The 23,938-nt window shown below is 39.9% G+C and overlaps 3 protein-coding genes across 7 annotated transcripts; 1 reads left to right on the top strand and 2 right to left on the bottom strand.

The window, feature by feature from the left end:
* The first annotated feature begins 18 nt into the window (after nt 1-18).
* mrpl30 (mitochondrial ribosomal protein L30) lies at nt 19-4,061 on the top strand. 3 transcript variants are annotated; one of them, XM_067603913.1, is made up of 6 exons: nt 19-109; nt 308-405; nt 2,633-2,716; nt 3,209-3,355; nt 3,507-3,580; nt 3,753-4,061. In XM_067603913.1, the coding sequence occupies exons 2-6, from the start codon at nt 364-366 to the stop codon at nt 3,883-3,885; spliced, it is 480 nt and encodes a 159-aa protein (XP_067460014.1). In that variant the 5' UTR covers nt 19-109; nt 308-363; the 3' UTR covers nt 3,886-4,061. The 3 variants fall into 3 exon arrangements, with proteins under 3 accessions (XP_067460014.1, XP_067460013.1, XP_067460015.1); XM_067603914.1 differs by lacking the exon at nt 19-109 and adding an exon at nt 118-202; XM_067603912.1 differs by lacking the exon at nt 19-109 and having other exon boundaries at nt 116-405.
* A 1,074-nt stretch (nt 4,062-5,135) lies between these two features.
* On the bottom strand, nt 5,136-9,031 carry txndc9 (thioredoxin domain containing 9). 2 transcript variants are annotated; one of them, XM_067603915.1, is made up of 5 exons: nt 8,885-9,031; nt 7,382-7,590; nt 6,771-6,889; nt 5,871-6,125; nt 5,136-5,761 (listed from the first exon to the last, which is right to left on the bottom strand). In XM_067603915.1, exons 2-5 carry the CDS (start codon nt 7,553-7,555, stop codon nt 5,641-5,643), a joined length of 669 nt encoding a protein of 222 aa, XP_067460016.1. In that variant the 5' UTR covers nt 7,556-7,590; nt 8,885-9,031; the 3' UTR covers nt 5,136-5,640. The 2 variants fall into 2 exon arrangements, with proteins under 2 accessions (XP_067460016.1, XP_067460017.1); XM_067603916.1 differs by lacking the exon at nt 8,885-9,031 and adding an exon at nt 8,677-8,764.
* Nucleotides 9,032-9,983: 952 nt separating this feature from the next.
* Nucleotides 9,984-21,897, bottom strand: rev1 (REV1 DNA directed polymerase). Of its 2 annotated transcripts, XM_067603918.1 has the most exons (22): nt 21,489-21,893; nt 19,995-20,070; nt 19,303-19,435; nt 18,447-18,615; nt 17,835-18,362; nt 16,914-17,725; nt 16,312-16,410; nt 16,051-16,167; nt 15,523-15,649; nt 15,294-15,422; nt 15,040-15,194; nt 14,834-14,953; nt 14,513-14,733; nt 14,259-14,431; nt 13,927-14,144; nt 13,655-13,848; nt 13,315-13,566; nt 13,117-13,216; nt 12,822-13,021; nt 12,532-12,682; nt 12,058-12,160; nt 9,984-11,957 (listed from the first exon to the last, which is right to left on the bottom strand). In XM_067603918.1, exons 2-22 carry the CDS (start codon nt 20,058-20,060, stop codon nt 11,846-11,848), a joined length of 4,179 nt encoding a protein of 1,392 aa, XP_067460019.1. In that variant the 5' UTR covers nt 20,061-20,070; nt 21,489-21,893; the 3' UTR covers nt 9,984-11,845. The 2 variants fall into 2 exon arrangements, with proteins under 2 accessions (XP_067460019.1, XP_067460018.1); XM_067603917.1 differs by having other exon boundaries at nt 13,655-14,144; nt 21,489-21,897.
* Between the last annotated feature and the right edge of the window lie 2,041 nt (nt 21,898-23,938).

Below are 23,938 nucleotides of genomic sequence, written 5' to 3' on the forward strand. Positions count from 1 at the left end.
AAACGCCAAATACAGTTTTAAAAAAGGACTCTAGGAACCTTATTGAAGGAACATGTGTCATATCGGTGCAGTTTCGATATAACTCTCGTATGCTTCCGGTGGAGAGCAGGTTGGTTGTCATGACTCTAACGTGAACGGTTAAAACTCAGCGTTACATTTCAGCTTGTGAATTAATGTTATACCTTTGAGTTTGTTGAATATGGTATGAACATAGTTTATGTCGTGATTTGTTTTCATAACCATTAGTTACGTTTGACCTGTACGCGTATTTTCTACGCTTGTTGTGGCTGTAACCTTGGCCTGTAAGTTACTGCAGCTGTAGAGGAACTGCTGCCTGGACTGTCTGGACACCGAATAAGAAACATGTCGGGACTGTGTCGCAGTGTGAACTCTTCATCAGTCAAGGTAACAACATCACTGCAACTGTCCAGTCAGACTCAGCTTTATGTTGTAATGTTGGCTACCTATTCACAGATCCCTATACATATACTATATACCTATAGATATGAGTCATATATTACAGGTAGGACACATGCATACCTCACTTTATATACATACACTCATGTTTTATCCGTGCTTGCAATTACTTTTTAATGCCTTTGTCTCGTGATGTCAAGATAACAAAGCTCGTTTTCTCGTGGTAACGGGTTAATTGATCTCATTATATATTATTATATAATATAATATAATTATGGAGAACTGGAAAATGAGTGTCTGGTTTATTTGATCACACCTGGAGGAGGATTAATCCCTAATTCATCACAGAGTTTATAATAGTAGTAGAGGGTTACTATGAGCCTTATTAACAAATGACTAATTTGTTATAGGTCAGTATCAGCAGACCAATATATTGGTTTGTGTGTGTGTGTGTGTGTGTGTGTGTGTGTGTGTGTGTGTGTATATATATATATATATATATATATATGTATATAAAGAATATCAGCCTATATATCGATATTGGATTTTTTTGCTCCCTTATATTGGTATCGGCATTGGCCCCAAAAATCCAGTATCAGTCTGGCTCTAATTACTGAGACAAACCTTTATCGAAGAAAATATGACAGAAAATATCAAACAGATGACAGTGGTGAGTTTACATAGATTTTACCTGTTTCATGACATCTTGCCCTGAATCCTTACATATAAAAGCTATGTCAGAGTTGCCCAGCAGATGTTGCCATTTTGACTGTATCAGATGTGAAGATTCACAGTTTCGTTTCTCCTATCAATGATGCTGGCATGGCACTCCTGATCTCTGATAAACTTCCAAAGTAGTAAGAGGAAATGGCCTTTTGTTTTCACGTGGTAACGGGTTCATTATCTTGTGTTCTCGAGATAATGAAATAATTAACTTGTGGTCTGGAGATAACGGCGTTAAAAAATGGGAATTGCAAGCACAGCCGTTTTTGGCTTCCGTATTTTTATACTCTTGTTGATATCTTATCTATTACTATTGCTTTTACTATTTTAAAAACTTAGTTTTTTCCCTTACTGTTTTGTCAAGGAGCTGAGACCTAAGATTTTTATTCTCTTATACTTGTGTAATGAGATGTAACAATAAAAAACTTGAATTTGTAGAACAATGTTCAGGAAGACACATAACCTACATGCAGCCAAAACAAGGACAATAGAGATAAGCCGACATAACACCAAACATATATATATCATGTACATACTGTAGAGCAGGTCAAACCTATCGTAAATTATACATTATACAAATATACTGACATAAGGAAATATAGTTTTCACTGTATTTTTAAATCGGTACCTCAATTAAATCTAAAGTTGGCATATGTGATAATTAAAATAAAATAATTGTTTGTTCAAAGTAAAGGCACTCACCCTCACTCAGTCAGCTAGAACAGTGTCAGATACTTTATGTTTAGAGTTGAAAACAATTAATCAGCAACTACTTTGATAATTAGTCATTTAAGTCTTTTTCCAAGCACAAATGTCAAAATGTTGATGATTCCAGCTGGCCATATGTCAGGATTTTCTGTTTGTCTTGAGATACACTGGAGTGAATATATTTGGGGTTTGGACTATTGGTTTGTGAAAACAAGCAGTTTAAATTTGTCACACAAAGCTCTGTGAATCATTATTGATTCACACAATGAATCAATAATGAAAGTAACTGTAAGTTAGAGCTCTAGAAAAGTTTAGAAAATGTTGCCATTAGACCAGAATAAGACATCTAAGATGTTTCTTTTTAATACAGAACTCAAAATCCCATAATCCCTTAGTTCCAGATGATATTACAATATTTATTTCAATAAAGTCATTGAAAATCTCATGAATGTCTGTTTTGGCTGAACCAGAAACTAAATACCTGACAAACCAAGTACAAAAATCATATAAAAATCAGTATTACCATAAAATAGCTCTGCTCTTTGATTTGCAACAATCCACAGCGTCCTAATAAACCCAGATAATAAAGTGATACAAATAAAGTGAACAATATGGCAAGATCTCATGGTTAAAAAAATTATATTGTTCACAGTAGTGTTGTATTGCCAAACCTTACAGGACACTGTGTGCTTCTACATTATAAGTCAATGCTGCTTTTATCCCTTGGTATAATACCACTTTGTGCTTTTAACAATGTGTCATCACTGTTTGTGTATGTTTACAGATCCTGACAGAAGCTGCACTTTCACCTTGTCCTTGGTTTGTGTCTGTACGCAGCAAGTTTACAAAAGCAAGAATCCCAAAAGAGGTAATAATCAAGACTGGATGTGTCCAGTAATTGTACAAAATTTGATTGCAAATCTGTTGAGGAATTTGCAACACTTATAAACTACAATAACTACAGTACAGTATCAACTTTTGCAGGTCCTGCATTATTACCTGATCTGTTGGCCCTGTCTTATATAGGCGTCCTGTGTCAAAATCTAGTTTTAAGCCCTTAAATCATTTTAGTTTTGATTAATCAAATTTCTTGAATCTGAATTGGAGCAATTTGATCAAAGCACCATTTGGTTTCTTGACTTCCTGGTGTGTAATGAAGCAGCATAAAGTCTACTGTGTACTCTGTACTTGTTGGGAACTTGGGTGAAACAGTGACAGGAGCTGTGGGGGGGATCAGAACGTGTCCAAATTTGGTTAATCTGGTCATGATAATGAGGATGTACTGATTAATGGTTAAAGTATAACTTCAAGTCATTGGCTCTGCTCTCAGTGTTCAAAAGCTCTGTGTTTGTCTTCACAGCTTTTCGCTGAGAGATCACAAGAACATGAGAAATATGGTGGTGACCCAGAACAACCACATAAACTCCACATAGTGACACGTGTTAAAAGTGTGATGCGAAGGCCGTACTGGGAGAAAGAGATTGTGAAACATCTCGGGCTTCAAAAGGTAAGACTTTTATTCCGTTCAAAACCCACAAATCATTTGAAATGTAGGCACTGAAATTTATTTTTCCTTTTTTTTTTTTAGTGGTGAATTTAAATTTTTCCTCTAACACCGTCTCTCATTTCTGACTTTACTCTCTTTGTCATTCGTCTAGTCACATGTCCCCGTGATTCACAAAAATACACCTGCAGTCAATAACCAACTGAAATTTGTCAAGCACCTTGTGAGGTAAGATTAATATATGAAAAGTTTAAATCATGACATGCACTAAAAGAAAATCTGATGAACATTCATGAAGTACCTTTAACACTGTCTGTCTGGTCGTTGATGGGACATTTAAAGAGACACTTTTTATAATTCTGCCTTCTTGTCCCTCTATTCTCTCTCTTGGCTCATTCAGGATCCAACCACTGAAGACTCCCTACGGTCTCCCTGCTGAACAAGACATGGCCGAGACCTACATTAACACCAAAGGAGAGCTGATTGTACGTCGCCTCCTCCAACCTGTAGACCCCAAGGCTATTGAGTCCTAGCTCCGCTCCCAATCCGATGAATAATTCAATTGTACATAAATATGTAAAATCCTGTTTTCCATAGCAACCAGTTCTGATTGCATGGTGCTTAGAAGATGCTCTGGGATCAGCCAGATGTGGCGGTTCATATTCTTTATTAAAACCTTGATGTGAATTAAAGACTTTTTGAAATTAAATGCAGCTTGTATCATTTTTTTTACCTGTTTTTTTGGAGGAGTCAAGTCTCTCTCACTTCCTCTGCAGTCAGACTACCAACAGTAATGACCAGGCTCTTTCAGAAACCAGATTAAATGCCCTTCACAACTATGGTGCACTCACACAGCTGATTTCATATGTACCACGAATTGATGCATCACACGCTCTGTACAAAAGCAACTAAACTGTGACTTTAGAATGACAATTAAACTTAAGACAGCAAAATGTTTTACCAAATATTCAAGTTTTTTTTGTTGTTTTCTGAAGTGTTTCTGGGGTTGTTTCATCACCATCCACAATCAGATTAAATTTTTCCAGCTGTGAGAAACTCAATTTGCTTTTTGTGTTGCATTGTAGGAGAGTAGTGGTTATCAACAGTGGTTATACTCAAAACATTGTTTTTTTTAAGTCAGCATATCGATTTCTTTGTCCCTTTTCCAGTGTGAATAAACTACATACTCAAAACCTGATTATGGATTTTGGACACTGCTTAAGCTTGCGTGTACATTGAGCGCCCTATTAAAACTTTGACAATTTACACCTTTATCATTCTTACTGGTTTATTGAGTTCAGTCAACTAACTTCAATCTGAACTGAAGTTTAATCAACCAGAATAATTAAAGACACTGGTGGGGTTGTGCTTTTAATGTTGCTATTAAAATGAATGAAGAAATTTTCATTTTTAATAGTCTTATGTAGATTTCCGAATCCTATGTGATGTAAACCATAATATATTAAAGGGGCACTCCACTGATTTTACATTCAAATTTTAGCTTTAACACATCAAGGACAATACTACTGCCTGTCAAACAGTTACACGCTGCGGCTGTGGAGGTCACTTCAAAAGTCTTAGAAATTAACCCTGATGATGATGATATTTGTAACAGAAAGCCTGTGTTACAAACTAGAAGCTTGAAAGATGTGTGCATTTACCAGGCAGGGAAGATCTAACGTTACTTGGGACTGAACCTATGGATATATTGGCTGCAGTCACTTCCAAGTACCCAAACTGTATAGAGGAGTAATACTACATCAAAGAAACACATTTTTAAAAGTCCTTTTACACATTTTTATTAAGTCTGCATTGATTAAGTCAAACTCTTGCTACAAGGAAATGTAATGTGTAAAAAGGTATTGGGATGCAAAAAGATGATCTTGGCACTCACATGCATCATGGTTTCTAGTAGAACATCAGACTCACACAGACAAATCAACAGCAAAGCTAAGAGCAAGTGGATAAATGGTGCAGTGGCTCAGAGAATCATCCTCAACATTTTGCTGTGTAATGTTTCCTGTTGTTTTCCCCCTTGCATATATTTTATTATTTAATTGTTTAAATATAAAATCATTACACACAATTTATGAAATAATGCTGAAACAAATATTGATTTTATAAAATAATTTGATCTGAAATCTAGTAAATTAAATTAGGGAAAATTGAAAGGGTAATGGATATTTAAGTCACTGAAGAAAATAAGAGAGGAGAAAAAAGCGGGCTGTCTGTTAGACTTTTTCATGAGGTAGCCCTGAGAGAAGAAACCAGGCGGCTGTCAATATTTTTCAGTCATCTCCAGAATCAGAATCAGAGTCGTAACCTCGCCCTCTGATGGTTTTCTTCTCCACTTTTGTGAACTTTGTGCCCGGCCTCTTCGTCACTGTAGGAGGCTCCATCAGGCTACCACTAGGACAGGAAAGAAACGGTGTAAAAATAAAGTTGTTTTTATTAGCAGAGTATTATGATTCTGTAGCTACGATGCATTTAAATGTGAAGAAGGGAGTCTATGTCTTACCTGTAGTTAATAACATCTGCACAGCCAAGTCTCCATTCGAGCATCTCTGTGGGAAACTCGTCCGTGTTTCCCAGGTCAGTGAATCCGACCACATAGTCCTTTGTTTTTCCATCTGTCAGCAGAGCCAGTGTAGGAATGACCTTGATCCGCAGCCTCTCTGTCAGAAACGGGGCCTTTTCTACATTCAGTTTGACAAATTTGGTCTCAACATGCTTCTTTGCCAAGATGGCCAAGTGTTTGTCGAGGATCTTACATCTACATGAAGGGAATAGAGGACAGAAAAACAGTCAGACTGGTGACTATACTGATGCTGCCAGAATTCAAACATAAAGAACAAACAAAAATAAATAAAATGAATAAAAAAAACAAAAAACAGACAGTCACATTTGAGAAGGTGAAACCAGGAAATTTTTGTCATTTTTTTCTTGAGTAATTACTGAAAAGATGAATCGATTATCAATACTGTTACATGTTAATATTTTGTGGATTGACTTATAAAATGATCTATTCATCTTTTTATCATTAGATTACAATTGTCAATTGTGCACTTGCCACTGTCACTTAAGGGCTTTATAGTAGGGCTGCCTGCAATTAATCTGCCGATTATTTTCTTGATTAATTGTTTGGTCTATAAAATGTCAGCAAATAGTAAAAAATGACCAACAGTCTCAAACTCCAACAGATTCACTTTGCTATCACGTATGACAAAGCAAAGCATTAAATTTTCCCATTTGAGAAGCTGAAACCAGCAAATTTTCTGCATTTTAGAATAAAATATGACTGAAACAATTATATGATTATCAAAATAGTTGCCTATTCATTTCCTGTTGATCGACTAATCAATTAATCATTGCATCTCTACTTTTATAGGCATTAAAAAACTAGTAGCTTTGGGTTTACCTGAAGGTTGAATTTCTGTAGAAATGGCAGACAACGTTCTTGGTGTCCTTGACCTCGCCGAAAAAGTCTTTCTCACTTGGGATTTCTCTGTACTCTCCATGGCCTTTAGACAACCACTCCTTAAAAACAGAGAACTGAGATGAGCAACAGAACAATACATCTCAAAGGGCAGAACACTGGCTTTCATTCAAGCATTATGAGAGCATACGGTCTTTTGTTGGCTGATTTGAAATGTGAACTATGGAAAACCATTTTCCAGTGAAAAATCCACTTGGATTCCCAATATATAAACTAACTCCAGTGCAAGAGTTAGTCTATAAATCAGTGCAGGATTCCCACTAGGAGTAAAATTGAATTTGTTTTCCTAAACTTTCAATTACAAATCTAGCAGGGCTTGAGGTACATACTGGTTTAAGCAGTGGTATAGATACACTAAATAATATTTTTTGCTGATGTTGTGATAAACGTTGCAGCTGCTGTAACAAATGCATTTACTCAAGTGCTCAGATGATTTTATGTGCCTTAGGAGTCAAACGCAGTAAAGCAGAACAATACATCATCAGGCAATCAGACAATGAGTATGTAACAGGTATAGAAAACATCCCACATACCTGCTTCTGTTTCTGGGCTTTTTTCAGAGCCTCTAATCTCCTTTCCCTCATTCTCTCCAAATCATCTTCATCCATTTCATTGATTTTGCTCAACTGTGCATCCACATGCTCCTCCGCCAGCTTGGCTGTCTGCTCCAAAACCTTCGTGATGATATCCATCGATTGGTTGGCCATGATTGACTGCTCAGTGTGACGCTTTCTCTCTGAACCTGAGGGGCAAAAAACAAACAATGTAAGCTGAGACAGTCACTAATCTGGGTGTTTGGTTCGACCCTCAGCTGACTTTTGATGACCATATAAGACACCTGTGCTCTTTCTACCATCTCAAAAACATCTCTCAACTCCACTCCTCTCTGACCCTTTCAGATGCAGAAAAACTTGTCCATGCCTTTATCTCATCAAGACTGGACTACTGCAATGTGCTCTTCACAAGGATCCCTGGCAGAAGCATCCAGAAGATCCAGTACATATAGAACAGTGCTGCCAGGTTCCTGATGAGAGTGTGAAAACATGAAAACACCAATTCTGTTTTCGTTGCACTGGCTCCCTGTCTCCTTCAGGATTAACTACAAAGTCCTGCTACTCACATACAAATCCATCAACAGACATGCACCTCCCTACCTACAGGAACTCATCATACAAGCAAACCCTCACCCGCACCCTCAGATCTGCCAGCAGCTTGCTCCTCCGGGACCCCAGTACTAGGCTCAGCGCCATAGGGGTCAAGCCTTCTACTCTGCTGCACCACGCTTGTGGAACAACCTTCCTAACCATCTGAGGGCAGCACAGACCCTAGATTCTTTAAAAAAAAAAAAGGGCCTTAAAACATTTCTATTCAGGAAGGTTTTTTATTTTAGCTCTAATTATTTTCGTTATATTGTGTGCTATATGTTTTAACGCTGTAGCACTTTTGAGATTCACGGTGAATGCAAAGTGCGGTACAAATTAAATACATTATTATTATGCCTGATTGTCACTTACATAACACGAGCAACGCAGCAACTTGTCACCACTTGTGTGAAAAACCGAGTGTGTCACTAAGTAAGGGCCAAAAGTAACGTTACTGTCAAGTCATTGAGAAAAACATTACCGTTACTCTCTCTGCTTAGGACAAAGCCATGGCAACGCCTAGACACACCTCGTTTCTGCCGGTTAATAGCCGACGTTAACCTACCAGGTTATGGTTGTTTTTTGTTCGTCACTTCGTGCAACTTGCGACTGTTTGATAAACACAATTTAACCGAGAATTGTAGCTACGTACTAATTAACTGTTGCAAGTCAGCGAGGATATGTACCTTAGACCCTTTTGTTAGCCTGCTAAGCTAGCTAGCTAACATTAGCTTAGCGTGTTCGAATATGTTACGGTAGTGAGGTTGCAGTGAAACACGCCCAGACATGAAAACACACTTTACCAAGGTGCGAGATGAAACTAAACGTTAGTGACACATGGAGGTAACATAAAAAATATACTAATTCATAACCATAGTGCCGCTTGTTGATTACCTGTTCCAGTTGGTGCGCGAAATGCCTCTTCTTCTCCTTCTCGTGTTTTTCTTTGGCGGTTGGCAAACAGCTTTCAGGTACATTACCGCCGCCTGCTGGATTTGAGCGGTTTTTTGTTTGTTTGTTTTTTCTTTTCAATTTTAATAACAGCACAGTAATATTAAAAGACAAACAACAGTACAGGGAGTATGGGGGGAGGGGGAGGGCTCACAAAACACAAGAAGAAATAAAATTGTACAATGTAAAACATAAATAATACAGAAATTTAAGGAGGAAAAAACATAAACATAACTTTAAAAAGTGAATAAGCAAAATTGCAAATCAACTTAAAACATCTGGCAGTGTCCACAAAGTTTCTCAAGAGATAAGACGTCTTTTGGACTGGAGTGTGGATCAGATGCAACAGTTCCTTAAAGCTGCACTTAAACATGTAGTCATCTAACATGAGATATATTAAAACCTAAAAGGACATGGATTATTTTAAATTGATGATAACATTTGTGTGCAAAACCTGCACCATGTATTTTATTATTCATTTGTTTGTAATATTATTTAAGTATTTTATAATGAAATTGACCTCTAATTGTGTATTGAATTATGGTCTATTCTATTTCCTATATTCTTGTTGTTTTGTTATAATTAATTAATACAGACCCATTTGCATTCAAGAAAATGACATCACAAAGATGACCACCATAACAAAAATTCGAGACAAATATAAATTAATTACAATAAAAATGTTAACTTTTTGCATAGATGCATAATACATGTAAAAATGACATTTTACAGAACTAAAGTGATCCTTTTCTGTTAATGAGAAACTGACTGTGGCTGGAGTTTCTAAGATACTTGATGCAGTTTTACATTCATTGGCTCAGACATTATATCATTACAAAACATAAAACATTTCAGTGCATTACGTGCAAAAGTGTCTTTCAAGCCTGCAAGAACGCAACCACAATAAGAGAAAAAAAAACTAAACACAATACCAGATAAATAGTGCAAGTATTTAAGTATCCTTACCAATATTACCTTCACTTAACACCCCTCTACTTGGACTGCATGGTTGAGACTTAAAAAATGACAAATGACAAATAAATTCATACAGAGTTTACAGTTTATTATCAAGATTTAGAAAACTTACAAACAAGTTCACAGCTTCAGGTCTTCAGGCACAAGCCAGTTTATAGAAGACAAGACTGGCCAACTTTAACTTCTGGCCATTCACTTTAGGAAAGATATGACAGGTGAAGAGAAGCAACCTCTTGAGAGTGAGTGGAGACTTGCACATTCTGAATTACATTCATTTCAACAGGTTAAAAAATGACATATTGATTTGGTTTGCATATAGGAATACCATTTTGAACAAACTTTTCAACCACACACACACACGCACACACACACACACACACACACACAACATGTCTTGCATGGTGAGATCACGATCCAGCCAGCCAGCCGCATCTGCTGAGTACTTCTCTTATCACCACTCATGAATGCCAACTTCACAGAAATACAATGATGTATCCATAAGCCATAGCTACAAAATGTACACAAGTACACAAGATGGGTTACAAAGTTAAAAATCCGATCACCTGTTCCTATTCAAATCCAGCATTATTTCAACAATAAGATTTATGAAACAGGTAACTAGGTTGGAAACACACTAGAATACCAAGATTCCTTCGATATACAAAGGCTTTATGAAATGTTACATTATCTTTAAGGAACATCTCACTTTTCAGCGAAAAAGAAAAATGCATAGGCTACTTATTGATTGCCATAACCCCTGTCAACATCCTCCCAAATCAGAGTGCTACTGAGAATCAACAGTTAACCTCATATGAAGTGCTTTGGCCAGCTTCTGATTTCCATGTTGGAACACTTAGAAACAATTAAAGAGCGAGAAGGTCTACAATTTAAAGACGGTTACTAAGAATCCACTACATGTAAACAACACAAGAGGTAAACCCTCTACATACATCTTTTCTTTTAAAACTTTTAACAAGTATCTTTAAAAACATTATTTACATACTATAATGACAGGGTTTGGCACTTTTTTTTTTTTTTGCAAGAGACAAGAAGAAGATACAACTGTATGCAGCAGATTATATTGTGACATAGCAGTTGTCGATATTTCACAGGTCAGTATTAGTGGCATGAAGTACCAAAGAAAAACTTATGAAAAATATGCAAATTGTTTTCCTTCTATCTATGGATTTATCATAACTCTCTTGTATGATGATTGTGTTCAACTTTAACAGTTTCATAATTTTCAACCTAACTGATGTAATCTGACAGATGAATAAAAAATAAACCCATAATGTGCCTTTGTAAAGACATACACACATAGTCAACTGCTATCTCAGATGGTATATAGATTACGGTATACTTAGCGGGAGAAAGGAAATTTAAAAATGTGACAAGCCCTGGCTTATTCTGAGTGTATAGGAAACAGTTAAGCACTGCCTGCAAAAGTCTTTACATACAATATGAATCTGTGCATAAATGAAGTCCACATGAAAAATTATGAATCTGCAAAAAAGCTGCTACGATTATCACTGTTCCAGGTTTTGGTTAGTATATAAGTGCATTTCCTGCCCTTTCATTTGTGCCACTCGTCTTGTAAAAGAGAGAGTACAGAAAATGATGTACTGTACAAACTTTGATCAAATGTTGTCATGGCTCTTGTAACTCTTTCTCATATAGTGTCATGTGTCAAGTCCTTAATTTGTGCCACTGAGAACATCCTGGCAGATCCTTGTCTAGTAGTGTTAGTGTCACAGTTGAGAAAGGGGGATCAGCTGTGATCTCTGTGTTTCGCAGAATTCTTTCCACAAAATATGCCAGAAATTATCATTTAGATGTCATAATTTCTACGGCAGATGACGTAATGAGAGTAATAAAATGAAAGTAGTGGTAGTACAAAGGTTAAAAGTTGAGAAACGGAGCCCTCTTTCTTCATGCTATCTTCAGGGTGCTACCATAAGCTTGCTGCACAACCACCTGCACGTTGTCTAGGATGAAGTCAAAAGCCATACTCCAAACAGACTCCACCGACTGCTGCATGAGCCTGCGGAGACAAGATCGATATGCAACTAAAAAAAATGAAGGGAAAACAACAAAACATGCAGAGGAGGCAGACAGAGTGTGGGAGGCTAAACTGTACTCACCTTTTCATATATTTTATAATCAAATCCAACTTCTCCAGATCTTTATCCTCAATCAGATCAGTGCAATATTTCACCACCTGCAGGATGTCCTCTTCCATGGGTTCTAACAGAAAGTAAAAATACATTTTTATAACCAGGGCTGCAACAAACCATTATTTTCATTATCAATTAATTTGTCTTATATACTTTTTTATTGATCTATTAATTGTGCAGTTGGGGAAATGTCAGAAAACAGTGGAAAAACACCCCTTCACATGTTCTGAGACCAAGGTAAAGATATCAAATTGCTTGTTTTGTCCAATCAAGAAGCTAGAACCAACAATTATTTGGTATTTTTCCATGATAGACGATTAACTTGATCACCAAAATCAAGTAACTAACTTCATATTTGTCTCAGAACAATTTGCAACCTTACAAACAACATCTGCATCTCATAGGGCAACTGCATGTGCTGGCATTATGACAGCTCCTCACCTGTTATGGTGGTGACCCATTCCCGTAAGAGTGTTTTAATATCTGTCAGGTCACAGGCTCCGGCCAGCGCTGGAGCAGGACGAGGAATGAATTTAGGCAGAGACTCTGGGATGTTCTGCTTCACGGACGATGTGGACGGACCGTTTTCAGTCTGGGGGAAGAAGAAGAACAGGTGTGAGCTGGAAAGATTAGTGAAGTTCCAAACTGTCATAAATGGTCTATCTTCGCATACTGCCACCAAACATAAATGACATCTTCATCTTCATGTATGAGACTGTTTATAGGCTCACCTTTACGGTGTTTATCGATTCCCTTGATCTTATAGGAGGTGGTAGGGTTTTGGCTGGGCTGTTTGTTGTGTGACGCTTCTTAATAGGGGAAAGACCTTTTTTAACAGGGCTCACTGCATTCTTCCTCTTGTAACGCCGCTTCACCCGTACATTGCCAATTCCTGACTGCTTTAGCTGCAACAGTGGATTCTTCTGCTCCACTGCAGAGAAACCAAGACGGGGAAATGAGGAGATAAGGAGAATTGCATGAATATGCAAAAGAAAAAGCAAAAAAGTCATTCAACTAGGAACTTACACATTTTTGCCTGAGGCTGGACATTTGTTACACGGCTGTAGGCAGACTTCAGTTCTTCCTGGAGCTCTTTGGGAAGGGCAGCAAAAACGTCTGGATCAACCTACAGTCAGAGAGTCGAGAATAAGTGAAGCTGAACACCTCAACACAAACAATAAAATAAACTTTTTTTTAAATCTCCAAAACCTGTTGCACCCTTACCTGTGAGAAGTTAGGGAGCTCCAGAACAATTCCTGGATTGTCGGGCTCGTTTGGAATCTGTAGTACCAATGCAGGAGGAGGACGAGGAGGAGAGGCTGGACGGGACTTAGGAGAGGAAGGCTGCGGAAGATGAGTAGAGGGCTGTGGACTGGATGAATGGCGGTTATTTGGTCTGCTGTCTCGGTGAGTCCACGACTGCTCCACTTGTTCCCTCAGCTCTGCAGGCAGGGCCTCCAACACAGAACGATCCACCTTGGATTTTATAAAGAAACAATGTGTTGAAAACGTTTAATTGTTCAGTTCTTTTTCTGTCCATCTGACATACCCTTCCAGTCCTTACCTGTGAAGGGGAAGGGATTTCAATACTGAAGTTGAGACGTGTTCGAGAATGTTTCGGAGTTTGCCTGCATGCTTGCTGTTCTTTGCTTGTTCCTGGGACTGGCTCGGCAGGGGACTGAGGACGTTGAAAGGAGCCAGGTGACGGGACTGTGATAGAGGAAGACTTTTCCTGATGTGTGCTTTTGTTGGCAGCATCTGTAACAATGAAATTAGACTCATAGTTCAAAGACAACAACAAAGATATAAACTGAAACACAAAGACCTTATACACACCTCTGTTGCTGGATCCCTGGCCTAGCAACATCTCTTTGATGGAGCGTGTCCGGAGGCCGGCAGAGTCGTGGGCGACAGAGTGATTCCCCTCAAGAAGCTGAACTTGGATGCCAATTCCTCTCAGGTCCTGAACCTGCAACTTCATGGCATGGAACAGCTTGATGACAGCAGCGGCAATTAGCTGACCGCTGTCAGTGGATTGAGCAAGCATCACGGTCCTAACAGAAGAGGAGACAGATAAAGATGAGTCAACAGAGACCGTGAAATGAATAAGCAATGGTTGGACGTTTTTAACCACTTATAACACATGGGGATTGCAGTCTCTCTCTTACCTGGCCAGGTTATCACATATGCCATGACCGCCGTATTTAGCTGGCTCCAGTGGTGCTCCAACTTTGCGAACCATGACCTTGAGGGTCACTCTGCGACCTCGCAGCCCGGCTTCCTGTAAACGTCTTTGCACCTCCGTGGACAAGTTAGTCAGGAAACACTCTGCTTCATCAACCTGGTAAAAGTGGTGGAACAAGTTAGAGAGAGATATGCAGGAAAAATAAGAAATAAGAATGGCCAGGAGAGTAGGTCTAACCTTAGTAAAGCGTATGTTGTAGTTCATCTCAGCGGAGACAGACTTCCTTTCCTTCTCATAGCGGACAGGACGGTCATCTAGACCCCTGCAGAAGCGGAACAGGGTTTGTCCAGTGCGGGGTCCAAACTTCTTCTGCAGCTGAGACAGAGACACCTGTTGGAGGTCCCCACATGACCTCACACCAATAGCAGCCAGCTTTCTGCCCATAACAGGCCCAACACCTAGAAAAAAGTAACATTTCCCATTTAGTCAAACATTTATGTCGGGGAAGCTGAAAGACTCTAGTTTATGGTCATGACCAGCAGGTGTCGCTGTATCTACCTGGTAAGCTGGTCACTGACAGGTCCCTGATAAAATCATCCACTTCTTCAGACTTTAAGAAGTACTGCCCGTTTGGCTTGGCCTTACGGGTTGCGAGCCGAGCTAGCAGGATGTTGGACCCTAAGAAGATGAGCAGTCAGATTTAATTTGTAAAACAGGAACACTGTCTTGGTCTATTTTATATATAAAGACAGATATAAACTCACCCATGCCCACTGAAGCACAGCATCTCGTCTTCTCCATGATGTCTGCTCTGATAGCTTTGGCCAGATCTTCTGGGTTGATGCCCAGCTCAGCTAACACAGCAGAACCGTCAATCAACACTTCATCACAGCTCAGAGCCTCAATGTCATGGGTATAACTGCAAACATACAAACATAGAAGAAGTTGTGCATTATGTAATTTTTTCATGTAAAGACACAGAAGTGAGAGAACAAATAGACCAGACTGTCCTTCTTACCCAGCCAGAATCTCATACATGGTGAGAGCCACCTCTTTATAGGCTTCAAAATCATATGGGACAGACTGCAGCGAGGGACACAACTGTTTCGCCTTGCCAAAAAACATCCCGTTCCTCACACCCGCCTGCCTGTGAGACAAAGTCAGTTTATTAACATTCCTTTTAGTACAAGATACAAACATGAGTGTTGTTTAAAACCGGAGATGAAATGTGAGTGTGTCCATTTTACCTCGCCTCATAACTGCAGGATGCAATCTCTGCCATTGAGAGAGCAGCAGCATCCTGGTCCACTCCGTTGGCGTGGGACTCAGGACTCTCTTGTGAAGGAGTTCTGTGAAAATCCTCATCCTCTTTCCCTGAAAAGCAGAAGACACATTCAGACTGGATGTATTTCTCTAGGGGGAGTGAGGTGATTTTAGCATTACCTGCACTGGTTAATGATTTTAATGCAGTTCGGAGAGCTTGTGTGGTTAATCCTTCAACCCCACCCCAGTAATACAGCTGCAATTACCTACTGTTCTTCAGTGAAATTGCTGGTCTTTGTATTGTTAAATAGATCTCTGAGTTTTTTCCTGTGAGAAGAGCTGTTTTTCCGTCTACTGCATTTTATCAACATCATCATTATTCTTGTCCAAATACAGCTTTAAGTCAAGCAGGTTACATTTACAAGACCTGTACAGGAAATACACTGTGCCAGGCCTGTGAAAGTCAAGGTCAGCTGTCTCCATGAGAAAAAGGTTGGGTAAGACAATCTCACCAGGTTGAGGAAGCAAGTGTTTCTTCTGGTAGTACTGTTGCTCCAACTGTGGGTTAGCCCCCGGTCTCAGGGGTACTCGACCCTGTCCGCGGTTACTCGTCACGGCTACAGGCTTCCCTGCAAGAAAATCAAGAACTCATGCGAGAGCACTGACTGGATGTATGACACTAATTTACATGTGTGTGTGTGTGTGTGTGTGTGTGTGTGTGTGCCTGTGTTAAATATGATATGACACATTTAAATAGACAAAAGATGCCTTACCTTTGAGGTCTGGTCGATGTCGGATCCCGACAGACACAAAGAAACAGTCCATGTCCACATGGAGGATACAAGATTTAACAGTGGCTGGTGCCGATGTACCTGACGCACATAAACAAACACCAAATCATCAGTGGAGGGTTTCAAAACATCAAAAAACACGCAAAAAACATGATCTAAACATGAGGAATACACATGTGACATGAGTACAGAAGCTATGGGACACATATTGTATATCAATATTACATATTGTAATATTTTAGATGACACACAGAACATTTTGTTCATCTTTTAGAACATGAACATCAACTTTTAGGCCTTAAGAAGGCTGGTTTGAATGTTCATAATGATGCATCCAGTTTTTGAAAAGATATTTCTGACACTTTGTCGTTATCGGACAGTTCACAGTAGAGAGCGACAAGAAACACAAAGAACAAGGAAGCCCAATGACATCCAACCAATGTCCCGGTCTGACTTTGTAGTGGGGAAGTTGGGGTTAAGTGGTTTTAGACCACTCTGCCACCACGACACCCTCATACACTATTCTTTAACAGACAGCAATGTGAATTTTACAGAAAAAAAAGTGACCCATCCTTCCCTAGTACCTTGACTGTCAGTGGAGCGCTGTGCCACAGATTTTCTCAGCCGCTCTTTCCCCGAAAAGGATGAACACCCCGATGCTTTTCGTTTGCTATGCAGTTCATTGACGTATTCAGAGAAGCCGATCCTCCATGTAGAGATCTGGTGTAAACGTGAATGAGAGTAGTACTCGGAGATCAAACCTCCTGTCTGTGCCAACAGATGTGTTGAAGGCTCGGATGATGACGTCTTGTCAGTGGGAGGATCAGGTTTGAGCGATAAATTGCTTGTGTTTAGCGAGGCAGGGTGAGATGAAAAGGCATTGTGGTGACTTCCGTTCACTCGAATTGGAGAACGTGAGAGAGGGCGGGATACAGGGGAAAGAGGAATATTTCCAGGATTTGAATCAACCTGACAGGGTGGCTGTAGCTGTTGTGGGAGTAGGTGGCTTTCGGTGGCTTTTATTGCCTCCTGGTAGGTGGGTGGTGGCGGTTTAGGTCTCTGCTCATTGGCTTCTTGGACGCTGGATTGCTCAAGGCAGACAACGGACTGGCCGGATTGCTTTGGAGGACTGTGAGGGAACTCATACGGGTCAGGTTTAGTCTGGAAATTTATTGGAGGACTCGTAGGTTGATCTTCTGGACTCTTAACTCTGCATTCAGCCAGGTCCTTGTCAACACAGGGTTGATCTGCAACAAGGGACAAGTCCTCTGGCTTTAAGGCACCATTAACAAGATGAGTATGTCCATTGGTCAGGGGTGCTTCTTTGCAGCACTCTTGCATTTCTTTCTTTTTTGAATGGCTCATCTCGTCCCGCGAGGTCAGCAATAACCCGTTTCTGTGAGATAATGAGATGACTGGTTACAAACTAAAACTATTTGTAGTTTTAAAGTAACATACATAACAAAGAAAACAATCCCTCCCTCTTATTAACTTCACATACTCACAATCTTAATTCCACTTCCTTGCAGCCACTCTGGCGGCTGTTGCAGGAAGAGCTGATCTGAGGTTGAGGTTGGCCCGCTGAATGGTGCTGGAGACTACGATGAGGTGTTATGTTTGTCTGTGGGGGCTTCATGGGGCTTGGGTTAGACAGCGGGTGGGTGTGTAAAGAGCTACTGAGGTGGTTATGTTCAGGTCTTGGGTGAGTGGATGTTAACTGATTTGGTGGTGGGTTAATGAAGTGAGCTACAGGGCTTTGCTGGATGGACTGAAGGTGGGAGTTGCCTTGGTAAAGCTGATTGTGGATGGAGTTATTCTGGGCGCTGGATGAAGACTGCTCCTGGTTGAGTACAGAGTGCTGAATGCTGCGCTGCGGCAGGTGAAGCTTTTGATGGACGCTCGGCTGAAGCAGCCCATGGCTGGGTCCTGCGATCTCTAAGTTCTGACGCAGATTCATGCCGGGGAAGAGTGGGCCTTTATGCTTACTATACAGCTGGTACGGTAGGTAAGGAAGGAGACGCCCAGCCTTGATACTGTTTTGATCAAATGACAAAGTAAACACAGTGATTTTCATGTAACATCGAGCAATATGATATTGAATGTACATGTGAACACACCTGTCAGTGATCCATTCCGGCCTGATGACCTTTTCCCCTTTGAGCTCCTGAATTTTGCAGTTGGGCAAATTATTGGCGATGATGTGGGTAGTCTTGGAACGAGAGTAGTAGACGTGGAACTGGCCACCATGAAGCATCATCAGTCTGCGCAGCTCATCTGCACTTGGCTCTGCTCACAAAGAACGGGCAAAGGATACTGTATGTCAACTAAGTAAGAAATCTCCTATGAGAGAATTTATTTTATGATTGTGACATTTTGACACTGAAAAAATACAATGCCACTTTGTGTATTTATTCAGCAGTAGGCCACCCTGTCAGTTACCTATTCACAGCTGTAAAGGTGCATCAAGTCATCTAAATAAGACTGTCAAAGTCAAAAAGCAAATAGTTAAAGTAAGTAAAGATGAAAAAACTTCATACACTGATTTTGGGTAACATAGGCTCTTTTCCCCTTACAGACAGTGCATACGGATGACTTTTTTCTAATATGCAACCAATGATGTGATCTGTGTGTCCTTGATAATGAACATGATCACACTGTTAAAAGCATTGCAAACTCTCAGAGAATTATAATAAGGTTCTGTGCAGGTGAAATTTGAATTAATGTCTTGAAAATTAAATTTTTTTCCAGCCTACCTAATGAGGAGACAGAAAAACAGCTTTAATCACTGAGAAAAAAAAAATATGCAGAATGTTTGTTTATCTTAGGATACTCCTCTGGGACACTCTTGGAAAACATTTACATCGCCTTTCTGTTCTTCGTACAGTTAAGGACAAACTGAGGAAATCGTGACAGTGAGAAGAGAGAAAAGCTAGAGATACAGTTTGTGAAACTGTGTATGTAGCATAGTGTTACCTGTGTATCCATTGACATAGATGGCCACTCCACTGAAAATGCTGGAGCATGTGCCGTCCTTCTGTTTCTCTCTGGGAGCATCAAGCTTGAACTGCTCGTCCAGCTTGGACACCTTGGCAGCCATGTAGCCGCCCTTCAGAAAAGAAGCAGAGCAGAGACAGAAGAAAGTGCATCACAGTTAGAAAACTGTTCACAACAACTGTGCGTACAGAATCCCAGTGCTGAAATGGTCATTTACATGATTTGTGCATCCCAAATTCCAGACATGTATTGTCTGTTTTTAAGTACATTTGTCTTTGCCAGTATTGTGATACTGTTGGAGGTGTCATGGTCTACATGCAGCTCTTCAGACAGTTGCGTTTTCCTGGCAGTCTAGACTTACCTAATTAAACAGCTGGTGTTGTTATAATGATTGCTGTTATAATGAGAGTGCGGGAGATAAAGGAGAACAGGCTGGCCCACTTCCAGTTTGCCAGTAGTACTGTGAGGTGCACTATGCATACACCTTTTCACCCACTGCATCATTTTTACTCTAAACACAGTATTAACACTTCCCATTCAGCTGCCTATCACATCCCTCACATTCATATCACCTACCGTATTCTTCCATTGAGGGGTACCATGTCCCCATACTGGTGTAATTTCTACCACATGTAGTTGGTTTTTGATAAGATGACAGATTCCATACTCACCCTTTCTTCCCAACCATTGTCACCACTGGCATTGGCTCTCTTCTTTGACCATGCATCTCGACTCATACTGAGCTGCCTGAAAGCACAGGGGGGGGGGATATATTCATCATCTAGTAAAGTACACAAGTCAGAGTTGGGTTCAGACAGTCAGTTAGTGCTTTGTTATTGGGTTATTAATTTGTTAAAAGGAGAGATGTATTGTAAAGAATATGATTCAGATGCACACATATAGCTTTCTATGTTGAGGCTCCCAAACTACCTCACATCTCTTCTCTCATTTAAATCTAGTAATGACAGTACACGATGCAGTAACTACTTAACCTTATCCCTGATGTACGCACTAGTGTTGGCACATCTGGTTTCAGGTACTATGCACCTTTTTAAATGCAAACTGCCTTTGAACTTCAGTCTTTTATTCCTCTTGGAGATTTTAAAGCCTTATTAAGTGATGTTTTTTATGACTCTTGTAACTGTTTTTTATTAATTCTTTGTTGGTTGTATTGTTTCTGTTTGCTGATTGTTTTATGTCTTATGAATGTTTTGTGTTCAAAGGCAGCGTTTCCTCTGTATTCATTTAGCAGTGGCGCGTCATCACAGCAAGAACATTACCACCACTACAAAAGAAAATGTTAAATCAATATAAAGATTGTAATTGAGCCTTAATGTTATCCAAAAAGTCCAGATGCTTTAGAAGTAGTGATTATATAGTGATTAAAAACATTTTCAGTACTAAAGTCTAAACTGCCCTGAAGCACCACAGCTGTATTGAAATTACAGAGGAAACACTGTCAGGGTCTTTCTTGGAAAAGAGATCTTAATCTCAATGAAACTTCCTGATTAAACAAAAAATGAGCTACATCCTGAAATAATTCTATGTGCAGCTTAATTTCAACACAAATCAGATAAATGTTTGACAGCTGTTTTAATTACCAGGCTATTGACTAAATAAATCAGATTACATTATAACACTTTGGAGAAATCAACTACTCCTGTGTGTTTTTTTTTTCTATCTCAGTTTTTTAGGTGCACACACACCTTTAACAACAGACACATAGTTACAGTGTATTGCTGTTTATTTATAAATTCATTCTTGTGTTGCAATGCTAATTCAACATTATGGTACGATATTGGTTGTATGTCCAGGTGAAAAGGTTCGTGTCCAAGGGCATGTCCGGGCAGGTCCCCTAACAAAGCCCCACTTTGTCACATCTCTCCTGACAGCAGCTAACTGCTAACATTAGCTGGCTGCTCTATAGGCGATGCCTTGCTACTTAATCATGCATGTCGCTGCACACGACGCGACTGTAAAATCATGTCAGTTCAAACAAGGCAAAAAAAAAATACGAGTGTTAAGTGTGGTTGTCCGTACTCGCTAAACAATGCTTGAGAAATTAGCTGTTAAACAATGAATATGTAACTTCTGTACAGTGCACGACTGTAAACAAACAGCGGTCCCGAGTGATTGTTGGCCAACAGAAGTGACTTGCTTTTTACCTTTTATCCTGTCAGATGGTGTTGTTAGCTACAGACTTCTCTCTGCAGACACAGTCCAGCAGACACGTTGTGTGTGTACGTGTGTGAGCTGATGAAAACGAGGGAACACGAAAGCAACAAGAAATGGAAATCCTCCAGACAGTTAGCTCGGCTCCTCGGCCCTGACCTTATTCTCCAGAGGACTCCTCTAGGTGAACTGAGATCCCCTTATTCTGTCACGTTCCCACGCCATGTCTCTTCTACATTTTCACTCACCCTCCCAGTCCTTCTGCTCTCCATTTCTACCGCCTGATCCCTTTGCTTTCCCTTCTCTCTGTGAGTGTCAAGCAAACCATATCCAGCATAGTAGTTCCGGACAACATCTTCAAAGTAAAAACATTCTTTTTCTTCTGGTGATTTTTGCGGCAGACTAGAGGCAGCAAAGGCGTGTTGCTTCCCCCCACAGGTCATTTGTAGAACTCCCCTGAATGAGTTAAAGGACCAGTGTGTAGGATTTAGTCGCATCTAGCGGCGAGGTTGCAGATTGCAATCATAGACTGTACATAAATATGGATAACGCCATGGATAAGAGCTGGATACTGGACCGAAAATGGCGCCTATTCAGTCCAATAGGAATTGCTCGCCTGGCGTATATGCCAACAACGTTTCTAGCTTCCGAGTTTACTTCCGAGGGTATGCAGCCCACTGAATATTCGCAATAGTGTTTCTCCCCGTTTGCAGTTCGAGGTGTCCTGTCAACAGTTTTACAGATGTCTCTTTTACAATGATGGTCTATGGAGAAAATGCTTTTTGGGCCACAGGGGGATTTTTCGTTGCAAGACCACAAGTGGCCACTAGGAAAACTTGGCTGCAAGGCCTAAATATCTCCTTTCTGGGAGCTGCCGTCTTGCTTGTGTGATGTCATTTGGAATCAGATACTGCAGCAATAGAGTCAGGCAACGGGATGATGACCCACGTGACACACCCCCTTTTTATATCGCCAAATAACTTATTAAAAACAAACACCAGAAAAATGAGCACTCGAACAAACATCAGTGTGATAAGAACTGCTAAAAATGACATAAAAGCATCTTTGGGAAAAATGTATTTGACGTGTAATTTGATTTTTTTAGATTGGCTCATTTCACAAAGAACATTTCACAAAACATGTCAACATTTCACAAAACACAACAACATTTCGGAAAACAACATTTCACAAAACACTGATATTAGTTGATAATGTCGTCATGTTTTGCACCTCAGGGCCACCGTACTACCTTGTTGCCACAACAGAATGTGGTTCTTGTGATGTAGACGCTTGACAAACACTTATTCATAAGCTGCAAACTGAGAAATTCTGGAAAGATTTGTCAGAGAAATTTAGTTTTAATAAATGATGTTGACATTTTTTTCTAGGCTACTTCTCTCTGAATCTGAATCTTTAAATTATTCTCGGCAAATTAACAATTCTTCACAATAAGACATGTCTAAACAAAATAAACATTTTTCCCAATTAATTTTAGTGATATAATACTCAGTAGGAGGCTTTTTCAGGATTGTATACATAGTCTTGTATACATAGTTATGAAAAACAACAACAATTTTAGTGTCTGTTTCGTGTCATTGTAAATCTAGTAAATTTAGTATTACTGCAATGCCAAATAGCGCCGCAAGATGGTGCCTCTCTTTGTTTTGTTGTGATGAACCAGAGAAAAAGAAGCTGCACGCACAGCTGTTGTGCTACTCTGACCGACGTCAACAAGAGATACTTCTCATCAGTATCGAGTTGGTGCAGGTTATGCTGTCTATGTTACACTGCTTATGTATGATTAGTGAATACAGTGCCGTGGAGACCTGGCATTGAATGGTCGATGTTAAATACTGTAGAATAAAGTGGCGGTGTTGTCTGTAGACTCTCTGAGCTAATCAGCTATCCTGGGGGCAATATCTTTTTTGTCCCCCTAGGATGGCGAAGTCATGACCCACCCTACTTCGCCTCTGATTGGCTTACCTTGATATTCTTACCCAAACTCTAACCAATCTCACTTCTCATGCTTAAACCGAACCAGAAGACAACGAGTACTAGCCAATCAGAGGCAGAGTAGGGCGGGTCATGACTTCGTCGTCCTAGGAAAAAAAATTAGCATCCCGGGGCTACTGCTAACTAGCCACATGCCGCTAACCCTCCCCACCTACACCAGCCACGTTTCAGCATGCAAACTAATAATTAATGATTACAATTAAAATTTTAAACAGGACTCAAGTTTGTTTATTTTTGTACTTATTTCAAAAAACCGCTCAACTTCCGTTTTCCCTCTAGTTTTTATCCAGCTTGACCCAGCTCATCCCCGGCTTCATGTTTTTAGCTTGAAGTTGTGCTGTAGTGCTGCCACTATGCGGGGAACCGAAGTATGTCACCTGAGATAGCTCCTGAAGGTTCACTGTGAGACTTTCACACCAATATACCCAAT

Source organism: Thunnus thynnus, chromosome 11 (assembly GCF_963924715.1).
Source record: "Thunnus thynnus chromosome 11, fThuThy2.1, whole genome shotgun sequence".
NCBI lineage: Eukaryota > Metazoa > Chordata > Actinopteri > Scombriformes > Scombridae > Thunnus > Thunnus thynnus.